The sequence below is a fragment of the Rhinolophus sinicus genome, chromosome 3 (genome assembly GCF_057876585.1).
Source record: "Rhinolophus sinicus isolate RSI-liver-muscle chromosome 3, RSI-T2T, whole genome shotgun sequence".
NCBI classification, from domain to species: Eukaryota; Metazoa; Chordata; class Mammalia; order Chiroptera; family Rhinolophidae; genus Rhinolophus; species Rhinolophus sinicus.
The window spans coordinates 121,418,097-121,442,730 of NC_142503.1; the positions used below are offsets into that span (position 1 = coordinate 121,418,097).

Genomic DNA, 24,634 nt, shown 5'->3' on the forward strand with positions numbered 1-24,634 from the left:
TGAAATGTTACAAGAAGTTCTGTTCAAAAAAGCAGGAAGAAATTTGCCAGTATTTTTGATGTTACTTAAAAATGTATCAAAAGCTGAACAACACACTATATTGTATTAGATTTTATTTTTATTATGTTCTGCACCTTGTATACCTCCATATACGTGAAGCCCTGGTGCAGGATAGTGCTGAATGTCATGGGAGTTTCACTTTAAAAAAAGTTGTGGACTCTTAAAGGGGAATATGAATTGAAGAGTCTTTGAATAAACATATTCCCTCTTAAAAGCTTGTGAGATGGGTTTTAAAAAAGAAAACTAATCACTCATACCCTTCATCTACATTCAGCAGTTGTTAATACTTTGCCATAGTTGATTGACCGATTAATTTACTGAGCCATGTGAGGTGGTACTTTACTTCTAAAGACTTCTGCATACATCTCCTAAAAGTAAGGATATGCTTCTACATAAAAACAATGCCATATGGAATCCAAAATGGTGCAAAGGTACTGTTCGTGGAGACATTTAGAATTTAACAAAAGACAAGAATCCGTACACTAAATTAAATACTTATTTGTGGAAGGTTAGGTCTTAGTGAACCCCTGAATACCATTACCACTGTAATCATAGTCTGTATTCCTTTTTCAGAGAGCAGACAAGTAAAATGCAGTAATATTATTGGCATTTAGTTGCATAAGCTTGCAAAAAGAAAATTGCACTAAATTAAGAAAAAGATCTGAGTAAAACAGGTAACCATTACAAGGTCATCTCTGGTGATAGGTTGTAGGGTGCTGCATATGCAGATATATATGGGGTGGAGGCTTAATAACTAAGAAGCTCTATTGAAATACAAATTTGCTCTACTTTTCACACATAAGAAGAAAGATATGGATGAGACAGAGCCCCTGTCCTTGTTCACAGACACACCAGTATATTGTTGCCCCGAATGTTTTGTGGAGATACCAGCAGGACAATAAACTACCTGTTCAGGTGATGTGATGACAATGCCACTAACTTATTTACAATTTTTAGTCAGAATAATTTTGCATTTTTCTAGAGCCTTTTAGTTCTTAAACATATGAAAAATGTTAAAGGATTATGTTGTAATTATGTTGACTTTGAATTGTTGTTTTGTTACCCTCCTCCTTTCCAGAGTGATGTAAAGGAGAAACAGAAGACTCTTGTTGAACAGCTCCTATCTTTGTTGAACAGCTCCCCGGGGCCTCCTACCCGCAAGCTCCTTGCTAAGAATCTAGGCATTCTTTATAGTATCGGAGATACATTCTCTGTTTATGAGACAATCGATAAATGTAATGATCTTATTCGTAGTAAAGATGATTCTCCAAGTTATCTTCCCACTAAACTGTAAGTTAAATATTAAAACTGAACATAAAACAAAATAGTGCTTCCTTGTTGTATCATTTTTATAAATAACCTTAACTACTTGATAATTATTTTGAAACTGAATACAAATTGTTTTATTCATTTTTTTTAAATCTGACTTTTTAAAAATTCTGACATTTTCCTGTTGACTGAGAAACAGTTCTTTAAAAAAATATTTTAGACATATTTGAAATCTAGATTTGGGAATGAAAACTGTCTCACTAAAATTGTAGCAGTTGAATGTTTAAGAAAAAGATATTTTAAATTCTTCATGTTTTGGATGTTCTTTTGGTTAATTATTAGTTATTAATAGTGAAAATTAATGATAAATAATACAAAAAAAATACTCTTGTAAGCTAAAATTAACAGCTTAGTTTCTTTATAGTATTCAGTTCATTTTATCAACTGTTATTTTAGAGAAGTCCATTTGCTGTGTATGATTCCACAGTAGTGATTTTATAGAAATTATTGTTAATCTAATTTTTAGCTTATAACAATGTATTTTCCAGTAGTTTTCAGACTTCAAGCTTGATGAAAACATTATTTCGTGTTTTTCTTATCTTTTATCTTTAAGACCTTCTTTGATTAATATGTAAGAATTTCGAGGGAATGGAATCTTTCAATTGAGAGTTAGATTAATTAAAGATACGAGTACGTCTTTTTAAAATTCTGGTTATTGAACATGTAATTATTTGATACTCACTTAGGTGTCAATCCTTAGAATTTAACAATGGAGTATATTCTGGGAAATTTTAAAAGTAAAATTAAATAGTCACCTTTACATATTCTAAGTATTTTTTATTCTTGTTTTTTCATTCATGGCTAATTTCTAATTTAAATGTTTCAGTGCTGCTGTGGTATGTTTGGGTTCCTTGTACAAGAAGTTGGGTAGAATATTGGCTAACACCTTTACTGATACAGTGGGGAATATTCTTAAAGCTATGAAGAGTGCAGAGGTAAGTAACAACAAGTACGACCAAGGAATAAAAATAGTATTTTTATAGGTTTTATGGTTTCTTGAGCCAATAAAAGAACTTTACCTATGACAGGAATACATAAGTATATATAGGTATAAATATATTCATAAATTAAATATTTCTGTGTTATGGCACATGTATACTGAATTTTTATTAGAAAAGTAATAATGTGATAATATAATTTCGTGTATTCAGACAAATCCAAATCGGCAAAACTAAAATATTTCTCTGGTAGGCCCATCTCTGTTCCCTCTGCGCATGTCAGCTTTTCCATTTGATTCTACTAAGTAGTGCCAGAGCAAGTGTTTGTCACCAAGGACCCAGATACGTAGTTGGTAACTACTGTATACCTAATGGATGGATTAGTATTGTACCAGCCTCAGAAGGGAATAAGGACATAATCAGGATGGGAAAAAGCATGGAGAACCTAAGTCTGAGCAGGATCTGGATGACCTTTTAATTGCCAGAGGAGTGTACTCAGCGTTAGTAGCCTCATTCACTTGTTGGCATCATTACCACTGTGGAACACCCTTTGTTTTTGCAGCTGTCTCTTCTTTGACTTCCAAGATACTATAACCTCTTGCAAACTATAGCTTTACTATAGTTTGAAATTAGCTTGAAATTAAAGCATTTGTATGTTTATATATCAAAAATTTTAATCTATGATCCGTGATATTCAAGGATACCTCAGCACTTTTAACTATAAAAACATCACACCAGTTCCTGTTCTTACTTAGAAAATCAGTCTAGAAGACAGCTCTGAACTAATTATAAAAATGCTGGCTAGTTACACATACCTTTTTTTAAAATGTACCAAGATGGGAAAATTCCAATGTAAAATATGTTAAATTTCAAGAATGTGGCTGATTTAAAAACTTTAAGGAGAAGTGAAGTCTGTAACAAAAAGTGGTGAGAAAATCTACTCAGCAGATCATTTCTCATCAGTAGTTTCCTAAAAGATTGAAGAATGTGATTCAAAAGAAAGATTGTTAACATCCATAAACATGCTTTCATTTGAAAAGAGATGTCTGTAAGAACTTTTGCTCACTGAGGTATGGCCACTTTAAACTTTTATTCTGCCTGACTCCATTAGTCAAGCTATAATACTTTTCTAGGTCCCATGGTTAACAGAGGATTACTCTTTAGGTCTCAGAAATGTTAAGCTATTGCTAACTATTTTATTGTTTCACTATTTTTTTGCCATTATGAATTATTTGATCAGGTAGCACGTTTCGGAGATGTCAAAAAGGATTCCCACCTTTGATACATACCCACCAGTGATACACAACATTTGAAATTGGTATAAAAGAAAGTTCAGAAGTTTCCTATTAGAACCCATTTTGTTATGTCCACCTGTAATTAGTCACTATTGTGCTCCTTTGAACAAAGATAAATTAATAACATTACTATGAAAATAATACTTGATGTGGATTTTTATCTCCAACTTACCTTCAATTGCCTTAGCTCCCTGGGATCTAGAAATCATTTGGGGCATTTAGTAAAACATCAGTAATACAAACAGCTATATTTCTTGAGTATTTATTATGTGCCAGGCTGTGGTGAATGTTTTCCCCACAGGCGCTTATTTATTTTTCACACTGGCTCTTTGTGGGTCATCTTATCCTCGTTTTATAGTTGAAGAAATAAGGAAGAACAACTTAAAGGCACATAGATACTAAGAGTCAGAGCCAAGATCAAACCCAGGTCTTTTAAAACCTAAAGCCTAGATTTTTAACCTGTGAGTTAAACTGCGTGGACCAATAAATGATAAAGTACTAATAGGTATAAAATCTGTTGAGCATTTACTGTATTTCAGGCACTGTTCTAAGCGCTTTACATGAGGTAACTTTTGATTCTAGGAACAACCTGAGATGTGGGTACTATTACCTCCATTTAACAGATAAAGAAATAGATTTGACCAGTCAATGTAGCTGTCAGACCCTGCATTTCACCGTGTTACCTCATTTATAGCAACTATTTATTGACTGTTTAACAACATGCAAGCTTTGTGCTATGCACTTTTGATATGATTTAATTTAATCTTCACACCAACCCTGTGAAATTTGTATTGTGTTGAAATGTAGTATATACAAATAACAGTTTTCAGATAGTAAACACTTCATAAAATAGCAACTGTGTTGCTATTTATCAGTGTTTCATGATGTCAGAATGGATTGTTTAGAGTGTACAAAAATCTGACTATTTCTCTATGAGATAAATTTCAGTGCTTAATGCTGTTCTTCACAGTAGATTTTTTTTTTTTCTTTTCTCTTTGATAGTCTCAAGGTCGATACGAGATTATGTTGAGTCTGCAAAATATAGTGAAAGGACTCGGAGCTGCTGCTACACCTTGCCACAGGGATATTTATAAAGCTGCTAGATCCTGCTTAACAGATAGGTCCATGGCCGTTCGTTGTGCTGCTGCAAAGGTAAAATGGGCTAATATGCAGAATTTCTAAACATTAATATAAAGAAAATTAAATCAGTTTATCCCTGTGAAAACCCTAGTAACAGCTACATGATCTTAGAGCTGCAGCTTTGGTAATCAACTAGGACTATCTCATTTTAACATATAAGGAAATGGAGGCCCAGAGAGTTATATGAATTTCCCAACATTCTTCAAGTAGTTAGCTGCAAATTGTTGGAAGGTAGTGAGTTCAAATTATCAGACTAAGTATTCCTTCTGCTCTACTGTGCTTCCTGTCTATAAATGTATAAACTAAAATTCACATGTAAGATTTTGTTTTTATCATGCCTTGTTAACATAGTTAGACAGTGCAGTAAAGTTGTTTATGTTTGAATTATTCTCAGAATTGCTTATAGCCAACAGATTGATTCTAAAGACATTTTTCACAGCCTCCTTCTCCCACCCTTTGTGGACACATTCTTTATATAATATAATTTTTATGACTTGTAATAAGTATTCATTTGTTGTCCCTGTAATTATTTAGAAACTTTGGACTTGTGTATTATTTTTGTTAGATTTTGTTAGTTTCTACAACATAGATCTGAACCTGACATTTACTGTCTTTTGCTGTGTATAATATGCTCCCATATATAATGCACACCCGTGTTTTTGGCCCAAACTTTCAAGGGAAAAAATCTTTTCTTTTAATTTTTTAATTCAAATTTTTATTTGTTTACATTTAGTTACTTGTTTTTTGTATTATAAAGGAATTTTAGCATTTATTTTTTATTGTGGTACGAGAAATTTTCATGTAACAAATAATTACAAAACACAAGAACAGGTACAAGTTACAAGAAATTTTATGTACCGGTAACAAATTTACGATATTGACGCATCATAGAAGGCCAAGAACTCTTTGTCGTTGAAAATTCATTTTAAGTTCAACAAAACCAATTATCGTATTCCAGCGTATTATTTTGCATACGGATATCGTCATTGATTTCTAGAATTACACTTTTAACTCATAAGCATAAATAAAAGAATTTAAAACATTTATACAGATACGGAATTAGTCCTCTCCTTGTATAATGTACATCCTTATTGTCACCTCACAAATTTGGGCAAAAAAGTGCACATTATACATGGCAAAATATGGTATGTTTTGTTTTTCATTAATTTCTGTTTTTCCGCTTGAATAGTGCCTCCTTGAACTTCAGAATGAAGCCAGCTTTATGTGGACTACAGACCTGGACAGTGTGGCTACACTATGTTTTAAGTCCTTTGAAGGTTCCAATTATGACGTGCGGATTTCAGTTTCAAAGCTCCTGGGAACAGTGTTGGCTAAAGCTATAATTTCTAAACATCCAGGAGCAGGTAAATTCGTTCTAATTATTTTCAGAATGTCTTCTGTAATTTTTTTCCCAGTTGATTTAAACAAACATGTAACATTACTGCTGCCCATTATTATTTTTTAAAAGAGGCAGAATATCTTATAAATCAATTTTAGTTTGTAAGCATTGCTCTAGGTCCTAAGATTTCATTTTGAAACAATTCAGTAAAAATTTGAGTGGGGGAAAGAAAGAACTCTTGAAGAAATTTGCTTTATTCAGTCACTGTCTTCCCATACATTGTGGGTTCTTTGTTTCGCTTTTTGTAAATAAATGATAATTGTTATCCAATAAGACAGATGATCTAAATCTTGAGAATTTTTTTAAGCATCATGTATCTGACTACATACATTTGGCTTGCCATTTTTTAGGTTGATATAAGGGAGCAAATAACATATTTGAAATTTACTATATTTGGACAATTTGCTTTGTGTTAGTTTTTGTTCCCCATTTATACACTTCTAGTCAGTGAGAAAGGATAGGGTATTTTTGCAAACAGGTGAGTTTGCCTGTTTAATCTACAGTGTATATAAAACATTGCTGAATAATTGAAAGCTTGCTTTGTTATTCTGTCTCCAAAGAATAAACAGTCTCACACAAATGAAAATGTGATTGTTCTGTACAACCTTCTCAAACATCTGCAAACCAGGAGTTCTGGCATCACCTGGGAGCTTATGAGAAATGCAGAAACCCAGGCCCCACCCAACCTAATAAATCAAAATTCTCATTTTAACAAGATTTCTAGATAGTTTGTATGCACATTACAGTTTGAGTAGAATTTCTCTAGAAATTGTTTGTTGTTATTAAAAGGAGGATTCTGTTTTTTTTCTAATGCCAGCGTCTCTCAACCAGAGATGAGATTGGACAGGGAGTATAGCATATCAGAATCATCGGGGGAACACTAGCAAACTGTGCAGTCCTGATTCTCTAATGAGACCCATAAGTTTAAAATTTATAAGAATTTTTTATTTTCATTGTGGTTCTTCTAATCTTGTAATTCAGTAATTCTTTCTAATTTCTGGTAGAGTAGGGGGTAGGGTGGAAGGATGGATGTGAAGAGAAGCCACAAAAAACCCAGACCAGAAAAAAAAAGTTGTTCAGGGCATTTAAGAAGTTGAATCTTGAGCCACCTAAGAAATTGAAATTATAAGACATGTTTAATCAAACTCTCTTGAAAATGGGAATTGTACATTTCTCTAAATGTATCATTAGCATTAGCACACACAGTTGCAGTAAAAACAAGCAAAAATGTACAACTGCATAACACATGTGAATAATATTTAAATGTATACCCTCCTATAATAGCACTAAACTGATACCAGCATTTTTGTAATCAGACTAAACAGAGTGAAGAGTCAGCTTCACTTACACTAAAAATCTTTGGCCTAATCTTTTGTGAGGAATTCTCTCATCTTGCCTCTCTAAGTTCTAGCTTTCATTATAATTCAGTTTTTATTTTTGTACAACTAAAAAATGATGTAGATGTCATGATAGATTTTTTTTTAAGTAGGGGATTAATGGTTAGCAGCATACTGCTTAAGAATTTGGAAAACATGCAGTGGGGGTTTGTACATTCAGCCACAATATGCAGATTATGAACTGAAATGATTTTCTTAGTAAAACTAACAGGCTTCAAATGGATGGTATATTATGCCAGTGCATTTAAAAAGCAGGAATTGAGTATGACATTCTCCTCACATTGAGATAAGTTGCCAGGAAATATGTAATCTCTTAAAATTGCTTCTTGATCGTGAGCCTCAAGTAGGTCCTTAATGGTGACTGGCAGACATACTATGTATATTTTCCTAGTCCGTTCACTCTCCCACTTTCCTGAGTGACTATTTTATACCTTCTTCCCCCATCTTACTTTGATTTTTAGGCCTATCTTCCATAGGCTCCCCTACCACATCTTCACACCTTCTAGCATCTGTACCCATATACTCTGATTTTCCCACTGTTACTCAAGATGAAGCATCCCATCTTGTATTAAAGCCACACTTTCAACATATATTAGAGCTCATCCTCTCACTTGCTGAAGAACGTTGCTCTAGGAAGTGTCTCCTACATCAACTTTTCCCTCTATCAGATTATCATTTACCAAAAACATACTTTTGTTTCTTCTGTTTAAAATAACTTTTTTCTTGTATCTTCCCTAGCCAGCTGGAGCCCCATTTCTCTTCCTCCATTTGCAGCAAAGTTCCTCAGAAGAGTTCCTGGTACTCAAACTGTCTTTAGTTTCTCTCCTGCCATATCTTTCAAACCCACTTCAATTTGGATTTTCTCCAAATCACTCCACCGAAATTATTTTTGTTAAGGTCACCAATGACCTCCACGTTCATTTATTCATTCAACAAATAATATTTATTGAGTGTTTATAATGGGCCAGGATCTGTTCTGAGCATGTGGGATATGTTATTGAACAAAACAATAAAAGCCCCTGCCCTTTTGGAGCTTATATTTTAATATTTAGCCAGCAGGCAGCTCTCGGTTCTTACTTGACTTTTCAGCAACATTTAACTCAGTTGATCCTTCTTATCCTTTTCTTTTACCATCTAGGACCTCATGGTCCAAAAAAGTTTCTTTGGTTTTCCTTCCTCCTCACTAGAAATTCCTGTTCAGTCTTCTTCGATGATTACTTGTCTTTCCATAGAAGAGGCCCATCACCTACTACTTGGTCTCCTGCTCTTTACATGTGTCTTGGTGATCTTATCCAGTCTCATTGCTTAAATACCATGTATATGTATTTCATGGAATTCCTGAATTTATATCTTTAGCTCAAACTTCTCTCCTGGACACCAGACACGAATATCCAGCTGCCCCTTTGCCATCTCTATTTAGATGTCTATTTGATGTTTCCGATCAACTTGTCCTAAAGTGAAGACCTCCCCTCCCCGACACATACCCTTGCTAATCTAAGTTGAGGACAACTCTGTCGTTCCAGGTGTTCAAACCAAATTTGTAAAGTCACCCTTTACTCTTCCCTCTCACACCAAATGGCTGTTCTACTTGACAATCTTAAAACATATCCAGAATCAGGACTCCTTGGAGAAGTGGCTAATTATGGGGTTGGGGCAGGGAAAGTCTAGAGATGGTCTTGGAACATCTTGTGCCAAAAAGTAAAGAGCTGTCCAGTTTTCTAAAGACACTTCCACTGGTCAAATCCAGGACAGTATTAGAAGAAAAATTAGTAATGACAGCAAATTGATAGCCTATTAAATAAAAAAGGAATCTGTGGGTATATGGATAACTGATAATAAGTACATACTTACTGAAAATAAGTAAATAAAGGAGAAGGGAGAGCTCTTTTTTTCCCAGTGGAATTCCAACTAATAAAAAGAGTGATTGTTAGGTAATGACCTTTTTTGAATTATTATAGTAACAGTATATGCGGGTAGGAATCCTCAGTGATTCTTGGATGAAAGTGCGATGGATTGTAGGATATTTATGCCATCTTAAAGTTTCACCACACAGGTAATTACAAAGGGAAAAATGATATTTTACAGTGGAAAACTTGGCAGACATCTTATTCAGGTGTTCGAAGATAATGTCACCAATGCAGGGGCAGACTGACACCAAGCCTGACAGTGCCATTTGATGTGCATTAAGAAGGCTTCCAGCATTACTTACTGGAGTTCTTCTGCCAAAAATTCTGAGGAAGTACTAGCCAAACTCAAATTGAGGGCTCTTCTGTAAAACAACCATCCATGTATTCTTCAAAAATGAGAAAGTGGTAAGGGAAATATAGTGAGTGTAGGCGATGGGAATTTATTTTACTATTCTTGCAGCTTTTTTGTACTTTTGAATTTTTTCTAATAACAAACTTAAAAATACTTATGTATGTATATTCAGACACCCCTCTACTGCAGCCACTTTGATCTAAGCCACCGTCACCTCTTGCTTGAATTACCTAATTGCTCCTAATGGGTCTCCCTACTTGTTCCTGTCCCCCCCTCTGCAGTCTCTCAGCATAGAAGCAGAGTGACCGATTGTATCACTCCTCTGCTCAGGGTTCTCCACTGGCACCTCACTTTACTCACATCCTCATAGTGATCTACAAGGTCCTATGTCTTCTGCTCTCCCCATCCTCACACCCTGGCCTACTGGACCCCATCCATTGCTCTGTCCACAGAGCTCTGCTTGAATTCACTAGGGATCGTATCCCTCCTTAAGGCTTTTTTGCGTGAGCTATTTCCTCTGTCTAGAACACGTTTTCTGCAGAGATCTGCGTGCCTGATTCCCTCACTTATGACAGAATTATGTTCAAATGTCACCCTTTCAGTTAACGCTACATTGACTATTCTATTTAAAATCCCAACACTTTCCCCCCACCCCTAGCATTCCTAACCTGCCCTATTTTTTGCATTGTTTTCCATCACTGCCTTATATACTATATGCTTAGTCATGTATTATATTTGTTGTTGTCTCCCTTCCTAAAATTTAGGATCCACGAGGGAGCGGATTTTGTACTCTTCACTAATATTCTCTCCCAGAGGCCAGCATAGATTTTCGTTTGTTTCAAATGGTTATCTCCTCTTGAGGTTTAGGATTAGATTTTTTTGTTTATAACTTTGATTAATGGAAGTTTATTTCTCCGCTATGTATGACTCAAATCAATAACGGGTCAGAGTTCATTAACCTCATTTTTTCAGAAGAATGAAATGGAGAAAATGGGTTGTTTTTTATTATTTTAAGGAAGTAGTCCCTAGATATTCACAGGGAGAAACTCAGCTATGTCAGACTGAAGATAGTCTTAATCATTCTGCCCTAATCTCCTAATTATTATAGCCAAATGGTCAACTGAGTAGTTTTAGTAATATTGAGCTTTGATTTCTTCAGACACTGGCGGTATAACAAAAGTTGTACTTGCAGTTGAGAATGTTTTTTAAATTTTTTTCAGTTACAGTTGACATTCAATATTATTTTATGTTAGTTTCAGGTGAACAGTTCAGAACTTTTAGAAGTAGGACATGGTGGTTACTTTATATAAGTTTTGTTAAGAGTTATAGAGCATTTGGAAAAATAAAATTATGATTTTGGCATTTCAAAGAATTCAAAGCATTGTATTTTTATTCATGGAGAGCTAGGGCAGTTTATGTTTTCCCTTGTTTTAGAATACCGTTCGCCTTTTAACTTCTTTGAGGAAAAGAGCAATAGGGCATAATCTCTCAGTGTCATAGACTTTAAGAAGTCATTGACATGATACTTCAGAGTCCATTATTTGATCTCTGAACCCTTGTGTGACTTTGTGTGTAATGTTCTGTAAATTTTGCATTTTGTTTGGATTTTTAGTTTGCTTTTATTTCAGTTAACTTTCTGGTCAAGATCATGCATTAAAATTTAGTCTGCAAAATACGAATCACATGTTTTGTTTTGTTCTTTGTTATAGCAACCTCACGTCAAAACGTTCGCAGAGTATCTCTGGAGGAAGTTCTGGAATTACTAGGAACAGGGTTTCTACGTGGGAGTTCAGGATTTCTTCGAGTCAGTGGTGATATGCTGAAAGGAACCAGTTCAGTCAGTCGGGATGTTCGAGTTGGAGTTACTCAGGTTAGAATCACAAATCAGTATTTAAATATTATTCTCACTGGCCTGTCATGAAGGTTTTAGGATCTGTCTCCAGGCAGAAGTGATACTATGCAAGGTCATCACTTATACTCTTATATTTATAACTATGTATGACAAGGCCAAAACACTTTTTAAAAGCTCAATTACAAATAAGAGAACCTTGCTTATCATAAACAAAGCCAACTAAATAGGCTTAAAAACCCACAATGTTTTTCTGTTCCTAATAATGGGATATTTTTGTTTATTTTCTTTGAAACACAAACATTTTTGTTTATTTGTTTCTAGACCTCGTGCTTTCATTTGTCTGTGGTTTGACATGGTTTCCGTTGTGTGCTTGTACAGTTCAAGTTTAAGCTGTTAGGTGCATATCATTCACCACGGACAGTATTGTATTTCCATTTTACATGGTTTCAGCTCCTAAGTAAAGATTACAGCATGTTATCTACTTAAGTGCTTAAATTCTTGGTTCTAAACAAAATTTAAAAATCTGAACCCTGGGAAAAGCATATTAGAATAAAACAAAACAGGTCTCTGCATTCTTTCCTTGAATTATCTTGTTTTCTAAATGCTATTACAGTTCAAAGCAAATGTGTATTTTTTAAATTCACCTATGTCCTCATTGTTTTATACTGTATATTAGACTTCATGAAAATGTAAAATGTCCCAGTATAATTGTAAACTATGTGTTTTCAAAAAACAGATTACATAGACAACTATCTTTGTATCTCTGGAGTAAGATAAACCATTAACTTTCTTGAAAATAAAGAGCAGGAATTCATCACTATAAACTTCCAGGTTTCTAGAACTAAAGTCTCTTATTAGAGTTACGATTTTGGAACCCAGTTAATTCTTACAATGTGTTCACATGTTTGATTTAGGTTTTCTTGTTCAGAAAGAGCTTGTTATGAAAGAGCTTGATTTCTTTGTTCAGAGAAGCCAGGGACACGTTTTACATATTAGCTGGTTATGCTGACGATCCTGAAACTTTTCAGTCTGACCAAAATAAAACAGGCAGCATAAATGAAATCTCAGTTGAAAGACTACAGACTTCAGTTCTGGCTTAATAAACAAACAAAAAAAATAGTACTGCACTTATATAGCTAAAATAGCTGTAAATGAGGAAGGAGTAAAAGAAATACTAATAAATTTTGCATATTTTGTGGAAGAGAAAATATTAATATAGAATTGAAATTATTTCATTGTGAAGATAAAACTCCTTTCTTTTTTAGGCTTATGTGGTATTTGTTTCAACACTAGGAGGAGCATGGCTAGAGAGAAATTTTGCCACCTTTCTTTCTCATGTCCTAAGCCTTGTGTCACAGTCGCACCCCAAAGTCACCCAAACTCAGATTGATGCTGTCTGCGGTCGCCGTTGTGTTTCATTTATCCTTCGAGCTACTATAGGAAGCCTTGGAGAAAAGGCTCAAGTTGCTGCTGCCAAGGATATTTGCCAGGCTGTCTGGAAGTTAAAGAAAGTTGTGGGTATGGATCTGTTCAGACCATCTGTTTTAATAGTGCTAAAGGAATTGTCCCTTTGGGAAAGCTAGACTGTTACATTACTATATTAAAATAAAAAACTCTTTAGTAACAGACATCAGTTGTTTTAGGGTAGTCAATATATAGATGAGACATAAGTTACCTATTATAACTTGGTAATCACTATTATATATATATGTACATATCTTAAAGGCTGGTGATAACAGTTCATCAGTATTCATAATCTTCCTATAGAAGTTGATACATTGTTTTTGAAAGAATTAGTTTATCTCAGCTCCTATACCATTTTAAGTCTGCTGTGCTTGTGTATCAATAAAATTATAGTATTTATTTTAGTTTTCCATGAGTTCTCCCTTTCAGTGCCACTTGCTAAAAGAGTAATAAGGGATCTCTGGTCAGGTTGCTTGAACCAAATCGTTTATGTTAGTTCAGTTCTTTGTGGATGCAGGTCCCTTTTTTAATATTTCAGTTAGTGCCATAGGGTTTCATACAGATCAAGTGGAGGTATTAATTTTTGCCTTTATGCTTTTCGTCTCCTAACACTCACCCCTATAACATATTTTAATAAAGCAGTGATGCAGTTAATTCTTCTACTTCTATCAGATGCCATGATGAGTGATGGTAATTTAGAAACCCGGCTTGGCTCCACAGATGTAGCAGCCAGCCAGCATATGCTGATATGTGCTTTACAAGAACTTGGGAATCTCATTCACAGTCTCGGCACCACAGCTGCGCCTTTGCTGCAGGATTCAAGTACAGGTATCTGTTGTTGTGACTTGTTTGAATACCTCGTTTTTACTTTTACTCTACGCAACTGTTTTCCAAGGAAGGAAATCTCCCTCACATAGCTTAGTTATTATAGATTCCACTATAGATATGTTAGAGATGTTTTGTGGAATATATATGATCAAGATTATTAAAAATAAGTATGTATATGAGGATTGTTTTGCTTTTGCAACTTAAGGTAGTTCTCTGCATCTCTCCCCTATCCTCTAAGCCCCCTTTCTGGAAATAATTAAGATAATGAAAAAACAGAGAAGTAAACCTGAATCCATATTTCTCATCTGCAGTGAAAACATTCATTTCTATATGTTACAAGTAATTCACTTCCTCAAAGGTCTTTTCAAGCAATCTCTATTTGCTTTCTCTTTTTGAAAATTATTTAATCACTTTGAGAGATAATTCACATCATGTAAAGTTCACCCTTTTCAAGTATACAATTTGGTGGTTCTGGTATATTAACAGAGTATCTAATACCAGCAGTATCTAATTTCAGAATGTTTTCATCATCCCCAAAATTCCTGCACCCATTAGCAGGCACACACCATTTCCCTTTCCCGTAGCCCCTGATAACCACCAATTTACTTTCGCTCTCTATGGATTTGCTTATACTGGACATTACTTGTAAATGGAATCATACAGGATCGGGTCTGTTGTGACTGACTTTTTATTTAATCACTTAAAAATTATTTTTAATGGCTTTTGTCCTTTGATGTACACATTTCCTGTGGACTGAAGCTTTACATTATATTTTGTTTGTATTACATACTATTTAAGTAGCATACATATTATTTAAGTAGCAGTCAACATGAACTGTTACATGTTTTGATGCAGGTGTATGCTGAATTGCCTTAGACTTTTTTCTTACTGGTAGTGGTAGTCCAGTCTTCATAGTTAGATAGTAGTCCATTGAGGACCTGGCAAATCCTTGAGTTTGTTTAACATTTTGCTCTCAGATAAGAGCAATATGGTAGATAGAAAGTATACTAATTATGTAAATAAATGTGCCAGAAGGGATTTAAAAACAGAATGGAGCAAAGTATAACATTTCTTCTCACAGTGCTTTTGTTATTTATTGACAATTTGTAAGTGCTAGTACCATTAACAGTGATCTCAAGAAAAAGTAAGCAAAACTTTGTCTTATTTAGGAAATAAAATTTTTCTTTTGTGTACTGACTCAATTTAAGCCAGTTTTCATGGTATATATTAGAAGAAATCTTGGATACAGAATGTTATTTGTAATTATTTATCACCTATTTTTTATTCTGAGTTAGCTTTTGATAAAAATATATATTATATCCATGTGGCTACTTATTCATTTGACTATTTTATGGCTGAGTGAGCTTTATCGTGCAGCTAAGTCGTTTGTGTTTTTTTTGTCTTTCCAGGCATTCTTGACAGTGTCATTTCAGTTATTGTTCACCCTAGCGTTTCTGTTCAACTAGCAGCAGCCTGGTGTTTACACTGTATTGCTGTGGCATTGCCTTCTTACCTAACACCTCTTTTAGACCGCTGCCTCGAGCGGCTTACTGTACTTAAGTCTTCGCCCGAAGCAGTGACTGGCTTTAGTTTTGCTGTGGCAGCTTTGTTGGGAGCAGTGAAACATTGTCCTTTAGGAATTCCTCATGGAAAGGGCAAGGTAATGATACCATTCTGCACATACGATAATGATGTAAGTTTTTCCTGCAAACATCATAGTCGTCCTGTGTATCATCCAGTCAGAACCATGCAGGACACATTTCTGAGCGATCAGCTGTACTACTTAAGTATTAAATATTACCAACATAATTACTGTGAAAAAGGAAGGGATGGTTAGATAATGTCTTATCCACACTTAAACAGTGTGCTTTCTGTTAGCAATAGCTCCATTTAGTAACAGAATTTGTTCCTCAAGGCTTTATTTTGCTATGTATTTAGCTTTGCCATAGAAGTACATTTAAAATTGCATTGTAAAGGACAAATAGAGTTGCAAAAGAAATCTTAAACTTCATTTAATAATTTTATAGTTAGTGGCACTATTAGTGATATTACTCTGAAATTACATATAGTAAGATAAAGTAACTTCATGTTCTTAGGAACCAGGATTTTCCATGTTGAAAAAAGAGCCACAGCTGTAGAATTAAGAAAATAAAAGCCCCATATGTTAAATCTGAGTTGAAAATATTACTATGAACTTATAATTCCTGTTATAATTCCTGTTTTTTAAAACATGTATATCCTCTGTCCAGTGAAAAGACTTAAAAGCAATGACACTAAGTGGTAACCCCTGGTGACCAGAGTACGGCTCTCAATACCATTTCCAACTGAAAAGGAAATTGGGCTTCATGGAGGAATGACTAGTTCCAGGTCTGGAGCAGGAAATGCACAATATAATATAAGGCTGGACTATCTTGTCATGCCAGAAAGCAAGGAAGTAATCAAAGATGAGTTAATATAGGCATCAAAAATAATAATAATAATAATAATGGCAACAGTGGATTGAAACACAGTAAATATGTAAAACCCCATGAGTTCATAGTGATACTAAAAAAAAAAAAAAGTCCTCCCCAAATTACATTGCTACCCAAAAATATGGTTTTCTGAGTAAATTTAGTGCTTTTGAATATGGCACTTTCAAACATAAATGATACAGAACCTAGTAAATAAATAACCCAGTTTTAATGTACAAAGAATTTTGAGGAGAACTAAAGAAAAAAATTTTTTTTAATTTATTGGGGTGACAGTTGTTAGTAATAATTACATAGATTTCAGGTGTACAATTCTGTATTACATCATCTATAAATCCCATGGTGTGTTCACCACCCAGAGTAAGAAAAAGTTTTAATGAAATGTAAAACTTAAAATTGGCAAAGCAGTGTCGGAATTTTGTTTCTTTGTGAATAGCTAGGAATTGTAAGTTGTCAGAGAATACTGTTTTACAGTGAAAGCACTCATAACCTGGGCTTCACACACATATAAGTATTTTTTTTTTTTAAATACACTACTATTGATTTCTTTCTCATTGTCACTGCTGTGTCTTCATTAATGAACATTATGGTATATCCTCCACAATGGAGGCTTTGCAAAAGAACATGCCATTTCTTTAAAAGTTCTTAAACTATTTTGAGTATTGCCAGCACCATTTGAATAAGGTGATTGACGACTATGGGAGGTGATATTATTCATTTAAATTTATTATTTTAGTTATATTCTAAATTAACACATCACATCTTGCTAAGCAAAGAATTGCCATTGCGTGTATTTAATATCCTCAGACCTTACTAGTTTAGGCAAACCAGATTGGTTGGTTTTATCCTCATTCTTTTTGAGTGTTATCCATTGACTATGTAAGCTGCAGGTAGTCCTAAGTTAGTAATGAGTTGGTTAGTTGTTTTAAAAATCCACTCGCCTTCCACTTTAGAAAATTTACATGCCAGCTCATAATATGTGCTGCTTTTCGGGAGGTGATTGGTAACAGAGATGTTTTTTCAGACATGTTAGATACCTGTTTGCCTTTTTACTGTGTAAGCATGCATTATTCATAAATATGAAACATCTGGTTTTCCTCTCACTTGTTTTGTAACACTGCCTATTTCATAGACTTAAAATATAACCCTTTAATGAATCCCACTCTACTGTGAAACTTACTTCAATATGAGATTATTTTTAATAGCTAGGAATTGCAAATTGTCAGAGAATACTGTTTCGCAATGAAAGCACTCATAACTTCTGTAGTATACTGCCTCTGGAAGGACTGGTGTCAGCCACTTGGGTATCAAAGTGGTATGCAAAATTTTGAAAAGGGAGATTCCTATAATGAGACTTTCTCTGGTAGTTGCCTAAAACTACAAATTCTTCACAGCTAAACTTAAAGCAGTTGTACAGTGTTGTCCTATATGCTCTGCAAAGAATTATAGGATTGCTGTATACAACCTAATATGCCAATATTTAACCTTGAAAATTTACTTTTTTTATAATCTTTATGACATTGTCCTATGGTATAGACTACATGAATGACCGTCCTTTATAATTTACATTTATTATATGTAAGAGTTAATTTTTCAATAAATTATTAGTTGCTGTTATTTGTCCAGTAACCTATAAACTGATATGCTTTTATTTTTTCCTTGTTCTTCATAAATAGATAATTATGACATTAGCAGAGGATTTGCTGTGTTCTGCTGCTCAAAACAGTCGCCTTTCAGCTCAGCGCACACAAGCTGGATGGTTGTTGATTGCTGCTCTGATGACTTTAGGTAACAGTCTTGTGGAAGGTTTACATAACTATGAACTACCTTGTGTTTTCTGAATGTAAAATGTTGTCATGGGTGCTTTGACAAGACTAACTTTTAATACGTACCAGAATTGAAATAGCCACACAAACGTTAGTCCCCTAGGAAGCCATATACTTATTCCATTCCTCAAAACGTTTTCAGATCTCTTTATTTGAAATTCTCTTCAAGACCAGTTTATGAACCTTAAGTAGGATAAGCCAATTTGATCGTCTTTCAGGCATAACTTTGAATGACTGTAGCTTTTCCAAAAATCATTCATATCCATCTGCAGGGGAAAAAAAATTTCTATAGCATAAGGATAGGCGAGAGAACATAGCAGAGCCTGTGAATCCATTTCTGTAATTGTGATAATTGGTAACACCAATAAGATAGTCACAGTAAAGGGTTAGGGCTCATTTAAATTATATTTATTAAAAAATCAGTATTTATATTATGGTCAGGACTGTTATAGTTATATCCTATAACTTTGAAACTCAATTTTATTACTTTATTAAACCAATATTTTAAGTCTCTATAGTTACATGGTTTATTGCGAGGATGTAAAACTAGCTGGATTTAACCAATAAATCATTTGGACACCTATGAAGTTATTTGATCTAAAAGGTGCTTAAATTAAAATAAGCAATTATAAATGAAGAACCACTTTAAGTAATGTTCTTGAGATGATTAAAGAGATTTATTGGACTAGATCAGGTTTCAGTCTATGGGCCAAATTTGCTTGCTACCTATTTTATACAGCCTGTGAGCTAAGAATGGTTTATACATTTTTAATGGTTAAAAAAAAAAAAAAAAAAAGACTATTTTGTGACATGAGAATTATATGACAGTCAGTTTTCAGTGTCCATAAATAAAGTTTTACTAGCGCACCACCAGAATCACTCAGTTTACCTATGATCTGTGGCCCTTTGGCTCTACAGTGGCGGAATTGAGTAATTGCATCCGAGACTGTACGGCTTTCAAAGCCAAAAGTGTTTATGTTCTGGCGCTTTATAGAAAATGTGTGTTGGCTCCGGGCATCAGTCATCATTTCACAATGTGGTGGAAATAATGTGGTCAAGCTTTTATTTGCTTTTGGCTGCATGTTTTATGCCTGCCATCTGCCATATTGATATTCTTGAGAAATAAACTCTAGTATAGTATTTTCTCAAGAGGAAAATAAACTAATATTAATGTGCAAAGAGTGTTGAATTAGTCTTGTTTTGCTTTAGGAGTTAGCAATGGCTTCTTCCTAAAAAACAAGCCAGAAAATAAATGGAGAAATCATTTTATTTTAACCTACAAATTGCATGCATAAAAAAAAAGATTGGTTTGCAGTTACCAGTTCCTTTTGCCATTAGGCTCATCTCTTTAATGTGCAAATTAGGCAATTTTTGAATGAAAATTCCATAATGACAATCATTATATAAATGCTTATCAAGAGTCAAATACTGTTCTATATATAAACTCATATAAGTCTCAGAAACTGTACAATGAGGTAACTATTGTTGTCATCTCCATTTATAGATGAGGAAATTGAGGCACAAAAAGGTTAATAACTTACCTGCAGTTACACAGCAAGTGAAAGGAGCCAGGATGTTGATCTGGGTGGTCTCTTTCCAGACCTGCTATGCTGCCATACTATAGAAGAAAAACATGCAGTCAGCAGAACATGAGAATAAGAAGTGGGGAGTACTTATAGGAGATTTTTAAGATAACACCAGAATTTTAAAGAAAATTTGGAGAGAAAAACTGTAGGTTTTGTTTTTTATACTTTTTAGTTGTTTTTTTTTCCCCCTCTTAACTGATAATGCTGGCAAATAAAATACTGTCATTGTACATTGCCTTTCATTACTGGCTTTGTATATTCATGATTCCTTAGTTCATAAATGATGTTACTCAGAAATCTTTTTTAAAAATTCCATTCAGATGTATAACATCTGATATTTGGCCTGGAACAAGTAGCTATCAAAACTTAGTGTTACTCTCAGGATACAATGTTATTTGTTACCAAAACAGTAGTATCTTGCATTTACATGTTACATTACAGTTTTTCAGACTACTGTAAAGTGCGCTACCATTTGGATCAGACATACCCTTGGCAACAAGCAATTCAGGTGGTACTGGCTTCATTTTATAAATAAAAGAAACTGAGTCTCAAAGATGTCACAGCCGTAATGGAAGAGCTGATGCCAAAGCCCAGACTTAACTTTAGTTCCTAGTTTTTCCTCCGTGTACTCCAGTGCCTTCAGATAGTAACTCATTCAGTAGTATATTCGTTGGAACTAGAAGGTAGGAGAAGGGAGAAAGTATTACAATGGTAAGTTAAAATATGTTTATTTTCAGAAGGAAGTTCCTGCTTATTAATAGAGTTTTAAAGAGCAAGCACTTTGGGTTCTTTTATAAGTGATGAGTTGAATAAATTACAGGTTCTGCAGTTGTCAGTCATCACCTTGCTCGCGTTCTGCTGTTGTGGAAGTGTGTCTTTCCAGTGTCTCCTAAAGATCTAGAAACAGAAAAGAGCCGAGGAGACTCATTTACATGGCAGGTCACCTTAGAAGGACGAGCTGGTGCGCTCTGTGGTAGGTTTTCCCTCCCTCTCCTTTGCCTTTTCCACTCTTGAACTTGACTCACACTGATATATTTAAGAGGTGAGAAATCTGCTTGTGGTGATTTTTTTTTGTAATTGAGTGTAATTGATTCGTTGGTAATTATAGCAAAAGTATAATGTAATAAACCAAATTGAAGAGTTCTAATCCTTAGGTTGATGTGTGTTTTATTAGATGCAATATAGTCGAGTAATGCCAAGACTGCTTTGTCTTATTTATGGTATTTTTTACTCTTAAAAAGGAAAAATAATTTGAAATTATTCTTGAAACTCAGTCTAACTTTAAAATACTCATTTTGTTCTATATGTGAAATAACTCCTTATAAAAACTTACGTGTTTCAGGTAACATCTGTAAAAGCCTAACATGCTGATTAAAGTCAGTGTGGTTCCGCAGAACTAGTGTAGAACTGGCAAACTTGAGGGTCTAGGCTAATTTATTCTTCTCCTTCTGAGCTCAAGGGCTGAGTAAAACTCCAGGAAAGAAACGTTCTATTAACTTGGTTGTTGGTCTCTTTTAGTAATTCTAGAAAGATTTTTCTTAGTTTCGTTAGAGGTAGAAGAAACTAACTTCCTTTCTATACTAGAGTTTCAAGACTTTTTGTTTGTTTTTAGCACATTTCTTTATTCCGCTAATAAAAATGCAAATGTTGTAACATAATTGAATGCTTTCTTCATGGTTCATTACACTCTGCCAAGTAAAAGTCTGTTCTATTTTTCAGCTGTCAAGAGCTTTGTTTCCCACTGTGATGATCTCCTTACTGAGGAAGTAATTCAGCGTCTTCTTCCACCACTTCCTTGTGCTGTGGATTTGCTAACTCAGTAAGGATCTGCTATTTAGATTTGATAAACATTTTTAATAGCCATCAGTTACCCTTTGATTATGGAATATCTTTTAAGTACAATAATAAGGCCAAGTTGCTATGGTTGGTGAATGTTTTTCCTTTTTCAGAGAAAGGCAAATATTTAGTTACGTGATTTTTTTTTTTTAGGCTAGGATCTTGAAAGAAAATCACATATTAAAAGGGAAGGAAAGTTACTTGGTGGATAATGTATCTTCCATACAGTCAGATTTAACCAAGAAATTAAATGTTAAGCCTGTTAACCTTTTCAGGTATGCATTTTATTGGTTTGTTAGTGCTATTCTGTGTTCGTAAGAACCAGATGCTTGTTAAAAGTTTCAGTTTTTTGTTGCTGATATTTTTCATACGTTTGAGTTATACATATATGATAAGAAAACATAGAGAAAATCCAACATATGTCATGAGCACTTGTAATTTCCAAATTAATAAAATGTATAGTTTAGAGAAAGTCTTTCCGAAAAGTATTTAATGATGTAACATTTTATAAAAGCGTTATAATAGAATGACCATCTGTGAATTCAACACAGCTAGAGCAGGGGTTAGCAAATGTTTGCTATAAAGAGCCAGATAGTAAAATTTTAGACTTGCGGGCCATATAGTCTCTGTTGCACCTACTCAACTCTGTTATTTTAGCTCAAAAGTAGTCAGAGATAATCTACTAATGAATGAATGTATCTTGTTCCAGTAAAATTTGACAAAAACAGGGTTGGAATTAGCTACCCCTGAAATAGAACATTAATAATACTATTGAAGTTATCTGGGCTCCTCTCTAGCACCATTCCTTCTGTCTTCCTTTAGAGGTAATCACTATGCAAATAAATTTTCTAGTTGTCATTCCCTTGCATTTTTAAAAAGTGGTATGTATATATATATATATATATATATACACACAGTACATTGGTTAGTCTTGCTTGGTTTTGATCAGACAAATGGTATACTTCAGACTTACTTTTTCTTTAACTCAACATTATGTTTCTAAATTTCATCTATGTGTAATTTGTTCATGCATCTTCGTTGCTGTATAATAGTGTGTGAATATACAGCACCTTATTCATCTTCCTGGCAATAAAATATAGCCAAATTATTTTCCAAAATTCTTGCCTATTTCTACCAATAGTATATGTAAGTACCCTTCAGTAGTATATGTAAGTACCCTTCGATCCACTTCTTCACTAACACTTATTCGGACATCAATTCTCACCCACCCTATAAGTATAAAACACTCATTTATATATGTGATTCCTAATGGTTTGTGTCTCTTTATATATTTATTGTTCCTCAGTATTTCCTCTTCTGTGAAATCCCTATTCATGCATATATTCACCTGTTTTTAGGTTAAATAGTTTTTTAATTAACAGACATTCTTAATTTAAATGTCAAATTTATCAATCTTTTACTTTTTAGTTGGTACTTTTTGTCTTTCGATTTTAAAAATCTTTCTTAATTCATAGTTATGAAGATACTTTCTTATATTCCTCTCTAAAATATTTAAGGTTTTGTCTTTTACATTTAGTCTTTAATTTGTCTGGAATTGATTTTGTGTTCGGGGTGAGGTAGAGACCAATTTCATTTTCTTTTTTAATATGGATAACAAATTGTCCCATACTTTAGTAAAAAAAAATAAAATCCATACTTCCAGTTCTTGCCATTCACCTCTGTCATGTATTATTGTATCATGTATGTATATATATATATATATCTTGTTTCTTTGCTCTCTGTTGTGTTCCATTGGTGTGTTTGTCTTTATTTATAAGTTTTAGTTTCTGTTAGAGCAAGCTGTTTGGCCTTATTCCTCTTTAGGCATAATTTGGCCCGTCTTGCACTTTTGATTGTCTCCTATTGAAATTTTAATTGGAATTGCCCTGATTTTATAAATTTGAAAATAACTGATATTTTTATAATACCTATAAACATACCTCTCCTATTATTAAGGCATTTTATAAAAATTTTATAAAATTTTTTCTATATAAAAGTCTTAACTGTCTTTTTAAAAATTTATTCACAGGTATTTTTATTTTTCATCACAGTTATTAGTATTTGGGAGTTGGTGGGTGGGTGTGTATAATATCTTTATTGCTATTATATAAAAATGTAATTGATCTATCTACCCACCTCTAAACTCTCCTATATTAAATAGTTGTTTGTAGATTTTTTTGGATCTCTCCTTTTACAATTCTTGCTCATTTATTCATTCATAGTCTCTCTCTCTCCCCTAGTGTGCTAACTAAATAACTGCCATTTAAAACTGAGTGGAAGTAGTTAAAGGGAATGCTTCTTGTGTTTCACAAATAAGAATGATGTTGCTACAGGCTTTTCGGTTAGATATTCTTTATCAGGTTTAGAAAGTAACCTCTTCCTAGTTGGCCATGTTTTTTTTGTGTGTGTGGTTTTTTTTTTGTTTTTATCATGAATGGGTTTTGATTTTTATAAAATGGTTTTAATATGATAAATTTCACAAATTTTATTAACCAATTTTTTTACTTCGTTGCATTCTTGGGATAAGTGGAGCTTGAAAAATTATCTTAATTATAAACTTCTGGATTTGGATTGCTTATGTTTGGGTTTTCTTTCTTGTACTGCCTTAAGTTTTCGTCAAAGTTATACTAGCCTCATACAATGAGGTAGGTGAATGTTTCATCACATTCTGTGGAGGAGTTTACATAAGATTGGAATGATGTGTCACAATAAATAAATTTTGTTAGCAACTACCTATCTGTAAAACAGTCTAGACCTGGTATTTTCTTTGTGGGAATATTTTTGTTTATATATTTCATTTCCGTAGTTGTTTTGACTATTTGAGGTCTGGTTTGGGGGTTTGCTTTGCTTACTTGTTAGATTTTTCCAGGAATTATCCCAATGCATGTTTACTTCAAATTTTTAACAGGAAGTTGTTCTTAATATTTATTCACTTACCTTCTTAGTCTGTGCTATAT

At 33.8% G+C, this 24,634-nt stretch overlaps 1 protein-coding gene across 5 annotated transcripts in view; it reads left to right on the forward strand.

The window, feature by feature from the left end:
- Positions 1-24,634, forward strand: part of HEATR5A (HEAT repeat containing 5A) — a 91,184-nt gene that overhangs the window by 13,530 nt on the left and 53,020 nt on the right. For 4 of the 5 annotated variants that reach the window (XM_019754541.3, XM_019754543.3, XM_088796900.1 and 1 more), the window contains exons 3-13: positions 1,139-1,350; positions 2,216-2,324; positions 4,625-4,774; positions 5,952-6,126; positions 11,527-11,687; positions 12,935-13,187; positions 13,806-13,961; positions 15,371-15,621; positions 18,106-18,217; positions 20,662-20,814; positions 21,561-21,660. In XM_019754541.3, coding sequence (XP_019610100.3) covers positions 1,139-1,350; positions 2,216-2,324; positions 4,625-4,774; positions 5,952-6,126; positions 11,527-11,687; positions 12,935-13,187; positions 13,806-13,961; positions 15,371-15,621; positions 18,106-18,217; positions 20,662-20,814; positions 21,561-21,660 — 1,832 coding nt within the window. The remainder of the gene's footprint in view (positions 1-1,138; positions 1,351-2,215; positions 2,325-4,624; positions 4,775-5,951; positions 6,127-11,526; positions 11,688-12,934; positions 13,188-13,805; positions 13,962-15,370; positions 15,622-18,105; positions 18,218-20,661; positions 20,815-21,560; positions 21,661-24,634) is intronic. The other variant, XM_019754544.3, reaches the window with a different exon arrangement.